General features: G+C 28.1%; 1 protein-coding gene across 1 annotated transcript; it reads left to right on the top strand.

The window, feature by feature from the left end:
* Nucleotides 1-7,793: 7,793 nt before the first annotated feature.
* LOC102621046 (universal stress protein PHOS32-like) lies at nt 7,794-11,123 on the top strand. Its single transcript, XM_006487430.3, has 4 exons — nt 7,794-8,065; nt 8,249-8,343; nt 10,217-10,338; nt 10,833-11,123. The coding sequence occupies exons 1-4, from the start codon at nt 7,885-7,887 to the stop codon at nt 10,918-10,920; spliced, it is 486 nt and encodes a 161-aa protein (XP_006487493.2). The 5' UTR covers nt 7,794-7,884; the 3' UTR covers nt 10,921-11,123.
* The last annotated feature ends 10,529 nt before the right edge of the window (nt 11,124-21,652 follow it).

The following is a 21,652-nucleotide window of genomic DNA, read 5'->3' as shown; positions in this document are numbered from 1 at the left end:
ACCCGCTAAAGGCTCAACCAACTCCTATTTGTAAAAATAACAATATCATCCACAAAGCTCAAATAAGAGATAGTGATACATGCAGCCAAACAATACTACACAAAGGGATATTGAGAGTACAAATGGTCTAAGCCCTGAGACAAAAACTCAGCAGCAATGATAAACAAATGCGGGGAAAGAGGATCGCCCTACCTAATACCACTGTGAGACTGGAAAACACCATGACTAACCCCATTCACCATAACGAGAACCAAGGGCCAAAGATAGCTCACCAAATCAAAGAGACCCACTATTTTGAAAACCCAAAACACTACAACATCTAAGCAATAAAAGACCAAGACATCTAGTCATAAGCTTTGGCCATATCATGCTTTAGCATTACATTATTCCTCTGAGTACTGCGGTTGAGATCATGAGCCAGCTCTTAAATCGAAAGCACATTATCATAAATCACATTGCCAAAGACAAAACCATTCTGAGAATGAGCGATAAGACGAGGCAACAAAATCTCAACATAAGTAACTTGGTCAAATCCTTATTGCTCACATTGCGTAGACTTGGGAAGGGCTTCTTAAGAAGACGAACTAGCAACGTACTCTGAAAACCCCTAGGCATAGCCGAAACTCTAAACTAATCAAGGACAACCTCCAATAAATCACTGCAAATAATGTCCCAACACGACCGGTAAAATCTACTGCATAACCCATTCAGACTTAGGACACTATTAATCATCCATATCTGGCTCCTTATATAAATCCACATGATCCTTGGCAATTACCAAAGACATAATAAAATCAAAGCCAGATTGGTGAAACTGACTAGCACAATTATAGAGGCAGCCACAGCAGATGGCTCATAATTCCACTCAGAAGAGGCATCCTGAATCCAATGGACATGAAAAAGCCGGCACTTCTTTCTGAATCATTGCATGGAAAAAGCAAGTGTTAGCATTCCCCTACCGGACCCAATGAACAATGGCCTACTGACGTAAAAAAACCTCTTCACAAAGTAAAGCGCGGCTCAAGCCTCTGAAAAAATAGCTTTATCCTCACCAGAACTAGACATGTCACGCTGTCTCTCCTTCTGAGCAACATCCTCCTCCACCTCCCTAACCCAGTGAAAGACATTGCCAATTACATCCTTATTCCAATTGGATGTTATTACCTTGATTATAAACGATTTTGACATTTAATGTAGTTGTGCCTGAGCAAAACATTTACATACACTTGAGTTAAAGAGACAGTAAAATAATGTCTGTAATTATACAAATTAGAGTGAACTATTTTTTTTTCTTCACATTAGATTTGAAATTCTTGATACATATTCTTTTAGAGATTCTGGAAAAAGTAAATTAAGTTTGAACTAAATTGTATTCAGTATTTGGAGCTATCCACTTTGAGGTTATGATATATCATGCATCTTCATAAATCTTCATGTAAAATTATTTTTTTTATTCATAACGCAAATATAGATCCTTTTATATTATTCTTTGAAGCATCATTCCATACGTTTTCTATATATATATATATATATTTGTGTGTGTGTGTGTGTGTGTATAGATTTTTGAGACTTGTGTTTTGCTAAATAATTGAAATGTTGGATTTTAAGATAAGAATGTATCAATTTACCATAAAAATGCCCCCAAATGTGCCATCTATTTGTTACAATTTATTAAAAAGTGTAGATTATGTTCTTGTTTGACCATGTTTATCCCTGTATTTGCTTTATATCTATAGGGCATTACTAAAGAAAAATATTTAAAATTTGTCAGAAATTACATCCAAATAGATGAACTAATTGATTATTTTTTGTTTAGTTGCTTGAGAAAATATCCAGATGATATGCTGGATATTTTTGTGATCATGGACTCTTTTTCATGGATATCGAATTAAATATACTTGTACCATCTAATGCCAATGTTTTTAAATTCTTCAAGTTTTGTAATTATTAGATAGCTTAAATTATATTTACTTTTTTCCCATAACAAAATTCAATTGTTCTTATATATTTACCAAGTGTCACATTATTCTTCCTTTTTGGATTTTGGCTGCGTGGAAGCCATGGGTTGATGGATGAATGACCCATGTTCTAGGTAGATATAAAAAATACTTTAATACATATAAAAATAGTGCAATACTGATCTTTAACCTCCAATTGTACCTATTGGATACATTTTTCAGGTAGTGAATGAAATAAATCTAAGCTAACTTTATTGGTACTTATTGAATATATTGTGGGCAGTGAACAAAAAATATCTAAGTTGACTCTAGATCATGTAGATTAGAGGGTGAGCATGTGGCACAGGAGTTTGGTATCTTTTTATTATTATGGATTGACTTAGATTAATGGATTCACATAGCATTTAGAATTCTAAAAAGTCTATTTTCCTTTTATGTAAGAGCATCTATTTTCACGTGCTATTTCACTATTGACAGAATGCTTGAGTTCTGGGGAAAATTCCTTTTTTGCGCATTCTGTTGGAGGTTAAGTTGCAAAATATGCAATTAGAAGACTATATAGACTGTTATGATAGAGAATAAAACTTCATCACTGTTGCTACACCTCATCTCTGTTCAATGGGCAATAACCAGGTACCTATTTAATATATACATGATATTTTGTTTCTTAATTGTTCCCAAAACTCATAAATTGTCTACTAAGAAAATGGATGCTTGGAATTGATCCAGATAAAGAAAATGATATTTAAATTTAATGGGATAATCTCGTGTTCAAGTTTATTTAGTATCTCCTTTTTTTTTGTTGTAAAATGCGCATTTGACATGACGAACTGAGCCATTAAAATTGATACTTAGATAACATAATTTCTTGGGGAAATTTGGCCAGGAAATATATTTTTTTAGAGCACTGTAAAGAAATGTGAGAGAAGGTATTGAACCTCAAGTCAAATTATCAAGATAAATTTAGGTTAATGTGTTTTCCTAGTTAACTCATTAAATCAGTGGAAAACAAGTTATCTTGTTTTAGTTCACGATGTGCTCAATTGAGTTTTTACTTTAGTTTTGTTGAGGTAAGAAATTATCTGACCAGTTTCTTTGCAAGTGAGAGAAAAAATTAAAGTATGTTATATGGATGTTTTAGGGGGCATGCATTATTATCGCACCTAAAATAGGAAAGATTTATTTTGAATGTATACAGTACGTTATACGAATGTTTCAATCATCAAGATTTATTTTGAGTTTTTATTTTTTTGATTTCTCTTACCTAACAACTATTGATTCAGTGCTCAGCAAAAACTTAGATCAGCAATGAATCCTTATCTCCAGCACCAATGACTTCTCGACGGGCAACAACAGATTTTTGAATCTCTCGGCATTCCTCCTCCACCACTACCACCATAGCCACCATTCTAGATCCTTTCTTGTTTCCTTATTTGTTTTTCCGCACCAACATTTTCTCTTGCATTCTCTGCATATGCTATTCATCTTTGTTTATGAATTAATGTCTTACCTACGTTTTTTACTATTTACGAATATATTGATATTCAATTTTATACTCTTATGATTTTTTGCATGCACTTGCTTGGAAAATTATATGTTTTCTTGGTTATTGATAGAGGGAGATGCCATTGCAACTCCGCTTTGTTATTGTTTTTATTTTGAGTGATAAGCATCTTAAACATTTTTGCTGTTAAAACGGGAAGCCAAAATACTATACCTTTTTATGATGAAGGGGGAGAAGTAACATGATTTTGTGGAGCATTACTTGATCACTATATTTAATTGATTGTTTGGGTTTGAAATTGATGGGATGTATACATTGCAATTGATATTTTATGAATTTGAAATTGGAAGAAAAAAAGGATCAAGAAATAACATGAAGAAGAAAAAGTGTTATAGTAAGATAAAGGAAGAGAAAGATTATGTACTGGGTAAAATCTAAATGGTTACATAATTATTTATAAACTTCTTATTCTAATGAGAGTAGGGTTCTAAATCAAGAGAATTAAGAGTCCCTTAACACAAGATTTTTTCCTAAATCAACTAGAAACAAACAAAGACTTAATAATTCTCCTAAGAGTTTAGCCAATTAAGCTACCAAGCAAGAATCACCAAAAGCACAGCTCCACTTTACAATTAATTGGAAATATCTATGAAATTGTTTCCTCATGGTGGCATCTTTCTCTTCAGTCTTTAAGTATTTTTGCTGTAAGGCAACAATTAAATTTTAAGTTGTGATGTTTGGTAATTGGAATTGGACGAATAGATATAAGTTGTGCATAAGCCTTTATTATATTAGTTCATTTTCAAGAATTTTGTTGTCAAATTTTTATAGTTTCTATGTTTTGTATTTTTCAACTAAAATAGCCATCGGTTTAAGGGCGGGGGGATGATTTGCTGGGTTTTTAAATTAAAATGTGAAGAAAATAGAATGTAGGATGATTTGTTTTAGGCAACATAAAATTTGTAGCACATGACGTAAAAAAGTAACATGAAATATACAAATAGTAGTTAAATATGTAATATTAGACATTAAACACAAGTACGATATACCATGAAATATGGTAGTTGATACATGTGACGGACGATGTTGTACATGAAATATGAATGTCAAATATGAAACAAACAAGATTATAAAACTATTTGGCTTTATTTATGACATGGAATATTAAACTTATATAACATGTGCTGTAAACATAAAGCATGAAATTTACATGTGAAAAAATAACAAAAAAATACAAAAACAAAAGTTAAGGATGCAACATAAGACATTAAAATGGGTACAATGTAAACATGTAATATGATAGTTGATACATGTGATGAACGATGTTATACATGAAACATGAACGTCAACTATGAAATTAATAGGAATACAAAATTTTTTGCCTTTTTTTATGACATCAAACACTAAACTTATGCAACATATAATGTAAAAATGAAATTTACATGTAAAAAAACAATAATAATAAAATGATATATGCAAAAATGAAAGTTAAGTATGCAACATTAGACATTAAACATGGGTATAATATAAACATGCAACATGATACTTGTTACATGTAACAGATGATGTCGTATATCAAACATGAAATGAGTGGAAAAATAAAAAATTTTGGAATCATTTCTAACATGAAACACCAAACTTTAAAAATGCAACATGTGATGAAAGCATGAAACATGAAATTTATGCATGAAATGATAATCTAGGATATGAAATATTGAAAGTAAAATATGCAACCTTAGACATTAAACATGAGTATAAAGAAAACATATAACATGGTGCTTGACACATGTGACAAAAAATGTTATGCATAAAACATGGGCGTCAAACATGAAACGGGGAGCAAAATAAAATTTTTTTGTGCCATTTCTAACATCAAACACCAAATTTCAAAAATGCAACATGTGATGTAAACATAAAACATAAAACATAAAATTTATACATAAAATAATAACATGTAATATGAAACATTACAAGTTAAATATGCAATGTTAAACATTAAATATGAGTACTATTATATATAAAACATTTAATGATAAACAAGTAATTGTTAATGTTATATATGAAATATGAATATCAAACATCAACTGGAGAAGAAAAGAAAATTTTAAGCGTATTTAGAATAATAAAGTTGAGAAAAATAACAATACACATGAAAATTTTAATGTCAAATATGAGATGACACATATAATATAAGAAACATATTATTGTCTTTTATTATATAAATTTTTTATTTTTTTCTCTTGGTTTTGATAAGATATTATTTTTCTTTCATTTTTTGTTTATTTATCTTTTTTTTCCTTTCTATTAATATTATCTTTTCAAAAAAATTTAGTTAATATATTATCCTGTTTCAATTTTTAAAATTTAAATAATTAGTTAAATATAGTAATCAGTTAAAGAATTTAGTTGTTCTAGGTATTTGGCTATAATTTGGCAACCAAAGAATGTTGGGCTCTCTTTCCGAGAAGCCGGATTTGCCTCTGGCATTGTAGCCACTAGAGATGGCAATGGTCCAAGATGGTCCAGGATTTGACAATCCCGGTCTCGTCCCGAATAGTAAAACGGAATTTTAATGCGGATCAAATCTGATCCTGTCCCGAATAGTTAAATGGGAGAAAAAATTGGACCAATCCCAGACTGCTCAAAATCCTGTCCTGGACCAAATAGCCCGAATATCCCAAATGTCTCATTTAATAAATACTATAAATTTCATTAAAATATTAAAAAAGTATTTAATCCAATGATTCTATAAAATTGTTAACATCGCAATTTAGGTTTCCAGTTTAATATTTATGTTTTAGATTTATTTAATTAAACTAAAAATAATACAACAAATAGGCTTGTGTTTGTTACTTGGGCCTATAGTATATTGTTATAATGCTATTTGAATCACTATTAATTAACCATTAGTTTAATTTTACTTACTTTTGATTTTATTAATATAGTATTTCTTCCAAAAATTAAATGAGACAATCAGGACAAATGGAATCCCGCGGGATCTTGACTTAGATCTTAATCCCATCCCACATAGTAAATTGTGATTTTTTTTCAATCCCAACTCCCGTCCGTTTTTAAAATTCGGTCCAAAAATACGGACCAATACCATTTCAAATAGTTCGGGATCCCAAATCCGAAATGGGATTTGAAATTTTTTGCCATCCCTATTAGCCACACCTGAAATAGAGTCTAATCAGATCAAGACCCATGTACTAATAAAAGAAGTAAATATATAAAATACGAAAACAAAATCATTTTGATTTCAATTATTTTGACACCTAATTGGCCATCAGGCAAACTAATACTAGGAAAGCTAATCCTTAAAAAAAAATCTGAAAAATGCAATGCTGACCAACGGCTGGGAACTTTTTTTTTTTTTAACCTAATCAACGTGGTAATAAAATATTATTGGTTGTAGGTTACTAGGTTCGATATCTTGAACTCAGCCTGGCCCATGTGGCCCATGTTAGTATGGGCTAGTGTAAAATTACAATAAAACGTTCCCCATCTGATAAGCTGATAACAAAATTACAAAAACATCCAAAAGAACGTTTGAATTTTATGGCCAATTTGGTAATGCCTAGCTTTTAAATAATTAGTATTAATTATGATGTAAAAATAATTAGTTACAAAAAAAAATTCAATTAAATGTTTGGTAAAATTTATTTTTAAAAATACTGTGAGTTTTAAAAATAGTCGTATGTATTTGATAAAATTTTATTTATTAAACTACTGTAACAATACAAATAACTGAATTCTATATAATGTTAAGTAAAAATTTATTTAGACATCTATAAATATGTTTATAAAAAATTTTCTTGTGCATAGAAAATAATTGATAATTAAAAAATATATTTTATATTATTAATTTTATTTTTTTGTCACAGTATAAATAGTAATAATAATATTTTCTTTAATAATAATATTTTCTTTAAGGTTAATAATTTTATTTTTTTAATTAATAAGATTAATTTTATATTTTTATAATATATGGAACTATTAGATTTAAAATTAATTCTCAAATTAAATTTTAAAAAATTACTCATTCCATACTTCTAAAATCCACTATAAAATAAAGTGATTTTTTTAAAAAAAATTAAAATAATTTACCAAACATCAGAATTAATTTTTAATATTTTAAAATTAATTTATAACTCTAAAAAATAAATACTAAAATTAACTTTTTTAACTTTTCAAAATTAAACTCCAGACTCCTTAAAGCACTTTCCGCCAATCGCCCGCAACTTCCTCTACTTGCTACATTCTCGTGTTATCCATAGAAAAAGTATGATTATTTCGCTGTCTCTTCAATTTATTCGCTTATATATAGATTAGAAATCGAACAAATTCTGCAACTTTCTAAATAACACACAGCAAAAAAGGAAAAAAATAAAAGAAAAAAAAGGTCGAGTCGTCATCTTCTCAATGGCGACGGCTGAGACACAAACGATGGTGGTAGGGATCGACGATAGCGAGCACAGCACGTACGCACTTCAATGGACGCTCGATCATTTCTTTGCAAATTCGACTGTAAATCCTCCTTTCAAACTCGTCATCGTTCACGCCAGACCTTCCCCTTCTGCTGTTATTGGCCTCGCTGGACATGGTAAAGTAATTTTAAATCTAAGTAATTATTCCTTTGGTATTTGTCCTTGCTTTGCAAGTTTTAAAAATTAAGTAATGGATTTTGTTGTCCTTTGTTCGATTTTAGTTTTCGATTTTTGTTTGTTTGTTTTTTCTTTCTTTCTTGGTGACCAAGTAACTGGTTTTTAATTTTAATTTATCGCAGGAGCTGTCGAGGTTTTGCCTCATGTGGACTCAGATTTGAAGAAGATTGCTGCTAGGCTTGTGGAGGAGGCTAAAGAAATCTGCAGCAGTAAATCGGTAATGATTAGTTTGTAATTTGTTTTTAATGATATTACAATCTATAAATAAAATACAATCTTGGGATCGTCTAGGATTTTATATACACATACGTTTTTGTAGTACAGTTCAAAAATCTTTAGATTGCCCACTCGTGAAATGATAATTTTCAAAATATTCTTCTAAACATCAACTTTCCCTCATTTATGTTAAGAAGACGAAAAAAATTTCATCAATGCACCCCCAATTTTTATTTATTTTTTGAACCCAAAAAGAGGTAAGTTAAGGTTTAAAATAGTTTAGAGTAGGGATGGCAAAAATCCCCACGGGGATGGGTACCCTCGGGGATTTTCCCCATTCGGGGAGGGTACGGGGATAATTTTATACCCAATTTTTTTTTCGGGGAGGGGACGGGGAAAATTTTTTACCCAACTTTTTATTCGGGGAGGGGACGGGGATGAGGTGGAATCCCCATCCCCTACCCATTTCCCCATTTTAATTTTTAATTTTATTTTTATTTTTAAAATTACTAATAAATAAATAACAAAATTATAAATATTGTTAAAAATAATAAATATCAAAATAGTTGTATGTTGGGAAAGTGGTCACCCTTTGCCGGGAATTAGTTGAAGAGTATTAATTGAAGTTTTCACCAACTGTTTATTGCTTTGATTATACTGGTAGTAGTTCTTCTACTAGATCTACAGGGGATTCTTATAAGAAAGCAACCAAATGGATGACAGGTTTTAATGATTATGTAAACAATGGAGATTGTGCAGTTGTTGCAGATGAATTAGATTCATATTTGGATGAGAAAGTTATATCTCGGATGGAAGATTTTAATATTTTGAGTTGGTGGAAGACAAATGCTAATAGGTATCCTACATTAGCTCGAATTGCTAGAGATATTTTGGCAATTCCAATTACAACAGTTGCTTCTGAATCAGCTTTTAACACTAGTGGTAGAGTTGTGAGCTCATACCATAACAAACTTCATCCAAGCACATTGGAGGCCTTAATGTGCTGTCAAAGTTGGTTACGAGCTTACAATAGCGGTATGAGTTTATTTTAATATGATTAATTTAAAATCGAAAATAAAAAATGTATTAGACTATTAATTATTCGGGGACCGGGGACCCTCGGGGATCCCCTGTTATTATTCGGGGAGGGGATGGGGATTCTCTCAAGCAATTTTGACGGGGACGGGGAGGGGACGGGGACATATGCAAAACATCGGGGATGGGTATGGGGAGATTGGTCCCCTCCCCTCCCCTCCCCATTGCCATCCCTAGTTTAGAGGTACTTCGAGAACTGTCATTTTGTGATCGGTAATCCAAAATTAACCTTTCTAAATTGGTGGATCTGGGTTATAAGAGCATCTCCAAAAGGCTTTTTAGATTTTACTCTTTAAATTTCAATTTGCTTACTGATGTGGCAAATAAGTGTATAGAAAAATACAATTCCCTCCAAAAGACTCATCAAATAAGAATAAGTTAATATTATTTTAATTAATCTTTTCCACTATCAAATTAAATTACCGTTATGTTTTTTAAAGGAAACATAAATAATAATTATTACCGTCTTATCTTTTCAATAAATAATAAAAAAATATTAATAGAAGAGGGAGAAATTCACTCACCAATATTAAACAGTGATAAACAAATCTTACTTGAAAAATCTAAATTAACGTGTCTTTTGGAGTGTTTAATATTGATATGGCTCTTCAAATAAGAAATAGAATTTTATTTGAAAATTTTTTTGGAGATGTTCTAAGTATTCACGCTTATCCTTTTATCTTTCCCTGGTTTGAATATACCAGATTATAATAGGTATACTTAACAATTGTTTTCCTTCTGCTATCATTTCTGTAAATTAGTAGTTCTGTTTTGTTTAGGTGCATGATGCTGTTGTTGAAGTGGTGGAAGGAGATGCTCGAAATATCCTCTGTGATGCTGTAGAGAAGCATCATGCCTCCATATTGGTTGTTGGTAGTCATGGCTATGGAGCGATCAAAAGGTATAAATCCACTATAAGTTGTTTCTTTTGGTATCTCATATTTTCTCGAGTGGAACTTGGTATGGTGAACTGTTTTGGTTATTATTCATAGTTTTCAATCATAACGACTCAAATCTGTATGTGTAAATACACTATAAATAGATCGAGTACTATTGTAAAAGCTTATATGAATCAATTTTTTATTCTTTATTACGGAGTAGCTATAACCAGATGAAAATTAAGTGGAAAAAATGTCATTGAGATGTAGTAAAACGCTTTTCTCTGACTGGCCACCCAAATGCAAATTGATGCTAAAAATTTAATTTGGGATTTGCCTTCTCCTCTACCTTTGAAAAAAAAATAAAATTGATCGGTTTCTATTTCAGTGTTCTTTCGCTGGGAATGTCATACGTATTATGGGTTTACAAATTTTGTTGAATGAGAGGGTTAGTAGGTTTCATTTATTTCCTGTTGGGGATTCTGATGACTTGTAACCGAGATCGATTCTTTTGCAGGGCGGTTTTGGGCAGTGTAAGTGATTATTGTGCTCATCATGCTCACTGCACGGTGATGATAGTGAAGAGGCCTAAAACCAAGCACTAAGCTGCAGTTACTCTGCTTCATGATTAGTAAACACATAATAAGATGGTATGAATCAGTTGGATACTGTATGATATCTATTGTATCTTGCATTTTACAATTGCGGTTGAAAATGGGCTGTCATCAAATATCATAATTTAACTTATATTTATGTAAACATCTAAACGTTTCATCAAAGTTCATATGCTTCAAATGTTTCATAGTAATGTTTTATGTTCATTAATGTTCTCCTTGTTTCTTCGCTTGCTTGTTTCTTTACCCTCCCCTTTGTAGAATTTCCTTGTTAATCACAGTATGAATCATAGCATGAAAATTAAAAGTTGATTAGGACAATATTTTGATTTTAAATATTTAAGGATCCCTCTAAATTACATGTAATGTAACTTACAACCACACACATAAATAATATGTGGTGTGGGGTTCACGCGTTGTTCATGTGTGTGGTTGTAAGTTACATTATATGAAACTTAGGGTTTGCCAATATTTGAAGTAACTTTTAATTAATTGAGACAGGTTCTGTAGGAAAGATGTTAGATTCAACCTTTTATTCTGTATCATTTTTCATGATACTTTTAAAATTTGATAGACACAAACAATTCTGGTGTAAGAGGTGCTTAACACCCACTCTATTAGGACAATACAACTCATTAATTACTATTTTCAGTTCTCTGGAAAAAAAAAAAAACTATTATGAACGCGATCATATTTTTTAAAATAAGAAACATATTCATGAATTAATAATTTATTAATTTAATGATAAATAATAATTGTTAAATTAATAAACCTTTTAGTATCCTTGCTTTTAATTTATCTGGTTGTATTCTAGATAGCTGTATCACAAGTAAGCAGGTCCACAATTTCAACGCGTCTAGAAATTTCAGAACAATACAGCCATCTTGTTTTATTTAATGTGTCCCGGGTATTTTGACTACATAGAATCCAAGCCCTTAAATCTAATTAAACCTACTTACAAAATACATACAAGGATTTAACCCCGAGCACAGCATAGGAGCAAATTAATGTCAAATATGAGATAACACATATAAAATAAGAAACAAATTAATGTCTTTTATTATATAAACTTTTTTTTCTTGATTTTGATAAGATATTATTTTTCTTTCATTTTTTTTATTTATTTATCTTTTTTTCCCTTTCGATTAATATTATCTTTTCAAAATTTTTTAGTTAGTATATTATCCTATTTCAATTTTTAAAATTTAAATAATTAGTTAAATATAGTAATCAGTTAAAGAAATTAGTTGTTCTAGGTCTTTGACTGCCATTTGGCATCCAAAGAATGTTGGGCTCTCTCTCTCAGAACTCGGCATCATGTCTGGAGATTGCCTCTTGGCATTGTAGCCACACCCGAAATGGAGCCTAATTAAATGAAGACACATGTACTTATAAAAGAAATAAATATATAAAATACGAAAACAAAGACGTTTTTATTTCAATTATTTTGACACCTAATTGGTGGCAGTAGAGGTGTTCAGAATCTAATTCGATCCGCTTAATCCATCTAATCTGTAAAAATCCAATTTGTGGATTGGCGGATTGGATTGGATTGAAAATTTTGAAAATCTACAGTCGGTTAATTGAATATAGATTTACTTCTATAAATCCGTGATTCTACAAAAATAAAAAATATTTATTTGATTAAAAAATAAAACTTGCAAATGTAGCATTGGTACTTACGAATAAATGATAAGTTAAAATATAATTAAATTAACACCATGTTATATATAAATTAAAAAATAATTAAATATTTGAATAGTTAATTAAAAAATAAGCAAATATAACTTCCTAAATATTAAAAATTCTTAACCAGAACAAAAAAAAAAACCCTAAGCCAAACAAAACATTTAATTAGCACATACTACCAAACCTCACCCAGTTGCACGCACAAGCCATCGCTGTTTCACTTCAGCAATTGAGGTACTTATAATTTCTTACTTTATTTTCAAGCTCTTCAAATTTCTTAATTTTTTTCTTGTTACATCTAAGGTCTCAAGTTTCAACTTTTGTATATATTTAAATTCATAATTTTAGTTAAATTTCACGTATTGATATAAACAAATGAGATTGTAGCATGTTATTCTTTTCGACATGTTATTGAAACATTGAATGTATTATTCTATCTTTATTTAAACAATTAATTTCTTTAAATTTTATTCAATTTTGAATTTAATTAGTAGTAAAATTGTTTTATATTAGATTTTTTTAATTTAATTACTTCATAGATTGGACAAAATTAAAAATTAAAATTTCATAAATCAATTTGTAAAATGATGGCTTGGATGTGAATTAGGTTAAATACATATTCGATCCACAAATATATGGATTGAGTTTCACCAATCCGTGGATTTAATTGGATTGAAAATTTATAATCTATAAAATTATGGATCGGATATGGATTGATATCTAATCCGTAAAATTCGATCCACGAACACCCCTATTTGGCAAATTAACACTCGGGAAAGCTGATCCTTGTAAATAAAATAAAATAAAAAAGAAAGAAAACTCAAAAATGCAATGCTGACCAACAGCTGGGAACAATTTTTTTTTTTTTTTTTACCCTAATCAACGTGGTAATAAATATTATTGGCTGTAGGTTAGTAGGTTCGATTTCTCGAACTCGGCCTGGCCCATGTTAGTATGGGCTGGATTGTAAAATTACAATAAAATGTTGCCTAGTTGATAGCAAAATTACGTAAACATCCAATGAACGTTTGAATTTTAGGACTAATTTGGTAAATAATAAGCTTTTAAATGATTACTATAATCTAGAAATAATCAATTACGAAAAGAATTAATTAAGTATTTGGTAAATTTTATTTTTAAAAAATGTTATGAGTTTTAAAAATAGTATTATGTATTTAGTAAATTTTACTTATTAAACTATTGTAAGCATACAAATAATTGAATTCAATATAATGTTAAGTAAAATTTATTCACACATTTATAAAATATTTTTTATGTGTATAGAAAATAATTGATAATTAAAAAAATATTTTATTTTTTTATTTTTTTTATTTTGTTATCACAATATAAATAGCAATAATAATAATATCTTTAAATTTAATGATTTTATTTTTTAATTAATAAGATTAATTTTAAATGTTTTTAATAAATGGAACTATTAGATATAAAATTAACTCTCAAAATTAGATTTTAAAAAATTACTCATTTCATACTTCTCAAAATCTACTATAAAATAAACAAATTTTTCTAAAAATAATCTTATTAATTAAATAATTGATAGTATGTTTAATAAATATTATGTTACAAAAAAAAATTAACTACATAGAATATGAAATTAAATTTATTTTTGTATTTTGTACATTTCATCTACTTGAGATAATAAAATCTCTTGTGTTGAAAAAGAAAATTATGGGTTTTGAATCTTGTTCACATAGGTGAGAGGAAATTGGTTACCATTATGTTAAATTAAAAAAAAAATCATATTATACTTATCATTAATTATGGTTAGCAAATAATATACATAGTTTAACTATATAATAAAGTAGTTAATTTATTAATTAATAAATTTATTAATTTAAATAGATATTAATAAATGTAAGAATAAGTCATTTAATTGGAAACCTAGTTCAATAGAGTTAAAAAAAAAAAAATATTATGGACTTATATGTCAAAATTTCAAAACTTTTGATTGTATTTTAAATAATAATAATATCTTTAAATTTAATGATTTTATTTTTTAATTAATAAGATTAATTTTAATTTTTTTAATATATGGAACTATTAGATATAAAATTAATTCTCAAAATTAGATTTTAAAAAATTACTCATTTCATACTTCTGAAAATCTACTATGAGCATCTCCAAAAGACTTTTTAGATTTTACTCTTCAAATATCAATTTGCTTACTGATGTGGGAAATAAGTGGATGGAAAAATACAATCTTCTCCAAAAGACTCATCAAATAATAATAAGTTAACATTATTTTAATAAAATATTTCCACTATTAAATTGAATTGTTGTTATGTTTTTTAAAGGAAACATAAATAATAATTATTGTAGTCTTATCTTTTCAATAATTAATAATAAAATATTAATAGAAGAGGGAGAAACTCACTCGGTAATATTGAAGAGTGAGAAACAAATCTTATTTGAAGAATCTAAATTAACATATCTTTTAGAGTGTTTAATATTGATATGACTCATCAAATAAGAAGTATAATTTTATTTGAAAAATCTTTTGGAGATGCTCTAAAATAAACTGATTTTTCTAAAAATAATTTTTAAAGTAATTTGCCGGATATTAAAAATAATTTTTAATATTTTAAAATTAATTTATAACCCTAAAAAATAAATACTAAAATTAATTTTTTTTAACTTTTCAAAATTAAACTCCAGACTTCTTAAAGCACTTTCCGCCAATCGCCCGCAACTTCCTTTACTTGCTACGTTCTCATCTTATCTAGATAAAAAGTATGATCATTTCGCTGTCTCTTAGATTTGTTCGCTTATATAGATTCGAAATCGAACAAACTCTGCAGCTTTCTAAATAACACACAGCAAAAAAGGGAAAAAATTAAAAAAAAAGGTTGTGTCGTCATCGTCTCAATGGCGACGGCTGAGACACAAACGATGGTGGTAGGGATCGACGATAGCGAGCACGGCACCTACGCGCTTCAATGGACGCTCGTTCATTTCTTCGCAAATTCGACTGTCAATCCTCCTTTCAAACTCGTCATCGTTCACGCCAAACCTTCCCCTTCTTCTGTTGTTGGCCTTATACTATTACTTTTCTATACTTATGCTATTACCTATAATTTTCTGTTCTTTAAAAAAAACCCAAAAACCAAACAAATTTATAAAAAAAAATGAATAAATTAGAATTTACTAGGAATTATAATATTTGGGTCAATTTAGAATTTAGTATTTTATTAGAATTTATCTTATTTTATTAAGCTTACTTGAGTTATATTTGTAATTCTAATCTAATTAGCATTTTAGATTATTTCTCTTATTTGACAAAGATTAGGATTAAGTTAACTACTATTATATATATAGGCTTGTTATTCTTAATTTATGATAACAGACACAAGCTTCTCATTAATAATATTCAGTTTTTTCTCAATTGAGATATCTTCTCTTTAGTGAGAGCCTCTTTCTTGAGTTTTCAAGATGTACGTTAGAATGAAATTTAGTATCGCTTCTGCCCTACATCAAAACGTCATCTAATCATAGGGTCTTTTTATAGTTGTTTGCATTGGAAGGCTCATCTATCACCGACATATCTATTTATCCGGCAACATTGCCACCTTTACATTGATCGGAGAATTTTAAATACGTTGATAGTTTTTGTTTTTCTATTCACTCACTTCTATTTCTTAATGATGATACCATCATTATTGTCATTGATGGTGCAATAATTTTTAGCAATATTATTTTGATTTACAAAACTTAAATATTAAATATAATACTCAATTTTAGTCTCATACACTTAAATATTACTAATATTCAAGTTAATTGATGGATATTAAATAAATCAAATCCGGAGTATTTTAGATGGATATTATACAATCTATTTAGATAAGATACTTAGATATCCAACTTGAATGAATTTGTTTGCTCTTTCTAGCTGTTAACTCGATTAATAATTGTAATGGGTTTGGTTTTAAAACTCCTAATATGATAACTCATTCATGACACAATTAATTATTCAACTAATTATATTAATTGACTTCTATTTTAATTGATAGATGTGTGTTGAATTGCCATCTCTATTTTTATCCATGTGTGATGTTACCAAGAAAGAAGAAATAATAGAAAATACTTACTTTTAGTTTATTTTTCTAAAGAACTATTTAAATTATTTTCAAATAGAGCAATTGTTTAGAATTTTTTTACCTTTCTCTCAGATAAGTTAATGACTATTTAAACAGTTCGAGTGGAGTAACAAATACCAATTTATTTAAGTGTGCAATTAAATTTATTTATTTTTTATTTAAGGACAAAAATTCAAACAAAAATACAAAACTCATTGTTAAAAAAAAGATTTTACAAGTTCGTAAACTAACATTTTATTATTATTAGTAAATTAACATATTTTTACTAAATAATTAAATAATTGATAGTATGTTTAATAAATAATATGTTACAAAAAAATTAACTACATAGAATATGAAATTAAATTTATTTTTGTATTTTGTACATTTCATCTACTTGTATAATAAAATCTCGTGTTGAAAAAGAAAATTATGGGTTTTGAACTTTGTTCATATAGGTGAGAGGAAATTGGTTGCCATTATGTTAAATTAAAAAAAAAAGATCATATTATATTTATCATTTATTATGGTTAGTAAATAATATACATAGTTTAACTATATAATAAAGTAGTTGATTTATTAATTAATAAATTTATTAATTTAAATAGATATTAATAAATGTAAGAATAAGTCATTTAATTGGAAACCTAGTTCAATAGAGTTTAAAAAAAAGAATATTATGAAATTATATGTCATAATTTCAAAACTTTTGATTTTTTTTTTCATGAACAATAAGGATCTTTAATATTCATAACCCAATAATCAGATCTAAGCCATTATGGGGTAACGTAGCTGGACCCCTATAAAAAAGATGCGGGCTTCAACCTTTTATTCTTTATTATTTTTCATGATACTTTTAATAATTTGATAGCCACATAAATTTCTGGTGCATAAAATTAAAAGTTGATTAGGACAATATTTTGATTTTAAATATTTAAAATAACTTGTAATTAATTGAGACAGGTTCTATATGAATGATACCAGCTTCAACCTTTTATTATTTATTATTTTTCATGATACTTTTTATAATTTGATAGCCACATAAAATTCTGGTGTAAGAGGTGCTTAACACCCATTCTATTAGGAAAATACAACTCATTAATTACTGTTTTCGGTTCTCTGAAAAAAAGAAGAAGAACTATTGTGAACGTGATCATTTTTTTAAAATAAGAAAATTATTCATAAATTAATAATTTATTAATTTAATGATAATTAATAATTGTTGAATTAATAAATTTTTTAGGATCCTTGCTATTAATTTATCTGGTTGTATTCTAGATAGCTGCATCACAAGTAGAGATGGCCAATGAGCTGTGCCGGTCAGGCCCGCACAAAGAAAGGCTCATGCGTGCTCGCGTCCATGATGTATTTTGTGTCGTGCCATACAGTGCCCAATTTTTTTTTATTAGGCCATGTGTTGTGCCCACACATGTCGTGCCGTGGCTTGTGTCCTGCCGTGCCTAAGAAAAAAAAAGCTCAATTAGTTTTTTTTTTCATTTTTTTAATTTTTTAAGAGCGAATGTTAAATTGTTGGCGTACTTTTTTCCAGTCATGTACTTATTTTATGTCTATGCCTTTATTCAAATTTAATGGAATCAAAAACTTAAAACTCAAGTCCATATTCAATAGAAATAAACTAATAATAGTAAGAAAATCTAATAGTAATTACTAAGTTCGACGTTATAATATTAGAATTTTTTTAATACTTAACAACAACAACAACAACAATAATAATAAATTTTTCTTAAGAGTTAACTTAATTGTTAACTTGGACTTATTCATATATCATAGTTCACAATAAAATTTATGAATGTTTATAAAATCATGATATTTATAATTGTGTTCATTAAAATCATGATATCAATTATTTATTTAATAAATTATAAATATAAATCAATTATATTATTTTTTAAACTAATAATTAAATGAATTTAAAATTTTAATTTCAAGTTATTTATAAAATTATAAAATTTTAAGTACTTTCATTAAAAAATAAAATGTGCTTATTGCAGACTTTTTCATCGCGTCGTGCTTTTAAGGCTTACATGCCTAAAATTCTAAATCTGGCCCTACCCACTTGCGTGCCGTACTGTGCTGCGTGCTTCACCGAAACGTGCTCGTCATCGTGCCGTGCTGTACAGACATGTGTCGTGCCTGTACCCATGTTGTGCCACGTGTCGTTTGGCCCATTTGCCATCGCTAATCACAAGTAAGCAGGTCCACAATTTGGCTCTGATACCATGAAGAAACGAGTGTTTTTCATTTCTTAAGTAAAAACGTTATACATTGAGCATATTTATAGATACAGATGTTATACTTTTTCAAAAATTAGATACACGTATTACGGAAGCATCTGACCAACCGTGTCATTGCTGTTCGGTGTGGATCATGTCTTTGACAACTTCCATTCGATGTCGTTTTATTTGACATTCTAAACAGATATTGCTTGATGGCTATAATTAATTGATTATTTGGGTTTGAAATTATATATATATGTATTACTCATAAACTTCTTATTATGATGAGAGTAGGATTCTAAATTAAGAGAAATAAGAGTCCTTTATCACAAATTGTTTTCCTAAATCAACTATAAACAAATCAAACATGAAACGTGAAATACTAAACTTATGCAACATGTAATGTAAACATGAAACATAAAATTTACATGTTAAAAAATAACATGAAATATGCAAAAACAAAAATTAAGTATGCAACATTAAACATTAAACATGAGTACAATGTAAACATACATTAGACACTAAACATGGTTACAATGTAAACATGCAAATGATAGTTAATACATGTGATGTACGATGTTGTACATGAAACATGAACATTGAACATGAAACAGGTAAGAAAATAAAAAATTTTGGCATTATTTTTAACATGAAACACCAAACTTCAAATATGCATCATGTGATATAAACATGAAACGCGAAATTTATATGTGAAATAATAATATGAGATATGAAACATTGAAAGTTAAACATGAGTATAAAGTAAACATGTAACACAGTACTTGATACATGTGACAGACGATGTTAGACATGAAACATGTATGTAAAACATGAAACATAAAATTTACACATAAAATAATAACATGTAATATGAAACATTACAAGTAAAATATGCAATGTTAAACATTAAACATGGATACTGTTATATATAAAACATTTAACGATAAATAAGTAATTGTTAATCTTATATATGAAATATGAATATTAAACATGAAATGGGGAAGAAAAGAAAATTTTAGGGGTACTTACAATAATAAAATTGAGACCAATAACAATACACATGAAAATAAGAAACAATTTTTTATCTTTTATTATTTTATTATTTTATTTTTTTCTCTTGATTTTGATAAGATCATATTTTTCTTTCACTTTTTATTTATTTATATTTTTTCCTTTCTATTAATATTATCTTTTTAAAATTTATTATTTAGTATATTATCCTATTTTAGTTTTTTAAAATTTAAATAATTAGTTAAATATAGCAACCAGTTAAAGAAATGGATTGTTCTAGGTCTTTGGCTATTGGCTATTGTTTGGCAACCAAAGAATGTTGGGGTCTCTTTGTGAGAACCAGGCATCCGGCATCATTCCTGAAGATTATCTCCCGGCATTGTAGCCACACCCGAAATGGAGCTTAATAAGATGAAGACACGTGTACTTATAAAAAATAAATATATTAAAATATGAAAACGAAGTCGTTTTGATTTCAAGTATTTTGACACCTAATTGGGCATCAGGCAAACTAACACTGGGGAAAACTGATCCTTATAGGAAAAAAAATTGAAAAAAGAAATGGTGATCAACAGCTGGGAACATTTTTTTTTTAACCTAATCAACGTGGTAATTAAAAATTAGAGAAATTATCCACCGTCCACCTTTTTTTTTTTTAATTTTTTCAAAAATACATAATTCTTCTTTCTTTTTGTTGAAATCCACCTGAAGTTACATTTCTTTTCACTCATCCACTTCCGTTTGGAGACAGTTAAGAAAATTAACAGAATATTGTATAAATGACTTTTTTACCCTAAAATGTAAAAGATAAATCATCCACTGACCACCTTTTTTTTTCGTATTGTTTCAAAAATACACAATTCTTACTTTTTTTTTTGTTGAACTCAACTTAAAGTTATATTATTTTGCATTTGTCAACTACTGTATCGTTGTGAAATGACAATTTTACCCTTATGATGTCAGCAAAGTTCTAACGGTGTTATAACTGAAATACTAACTAGGCAACCCAAGAGGGGGGTGAATTGAGATTTTGAAACTTATGCGATACAATTCGCACAACAATTCAATTTATTTCCTTAGGGCATGTTTGGTACATTGTATTATAGGGTATTAAAATACTGTTTACATTAAAATAATATTAAACCCATGTTTGGAACAAATTTACAAGGAATTAAGGTAGGGGGCTAATGCGTCACTGACGCATTAGCTTTGCTTTTTTTTTTCTTCTTTTTCCTTTGACTTTTCTTTTTACTTTATTATTATTATACTACTAAAATAATTAATAAATAAATATAGTTTTAATTTAATATAATATTTTTATTAATTTTGTTTTTACATTAAAATTATTAATAGAAATTAATAAATAAATAATTTATCATTCAATAATAGTATATTATTTTTTATTTTTACATTATTATTTATTAATAAATTTATAACTTATTATAACTAATAAAAATATTTAAATTTGAATAATATTAATTTAAAATTAATAATAATATAAATAATAACATAAAATATTAATACAATTTAAATATATTAATATAATATAAAACATTAATATAATATAATATTTAAATTAAATTAATTAAAAAATCAATACAGTACAGTGTAGCACCAACCATTGTACAACATTATTATAATACAGTGCTAATGCAATACAGCAAATACAATACACCAGTATTAAAATAATAC

Source organism: Citrus sinensis, chromosome 8 (assembly GCF_022201045.2).
Source record: "Citrus sinensis cultivar Valencia sweet orange chromosome 8, DVS_A1.0, whole genome shotgun sequence".
NCBI classification, from domain to species: Eukaryota; Viridiplantae; Streptophyta; class Magnoliopsida; order Sapindales; family Rutaceae; genus Citrus; species Citrus sinensis.
The sequence above is the reverse complement of the archived record's forward strand: the minus strand, read 5'-3'. Positions and strand labels throughout refer to the sequence as shown.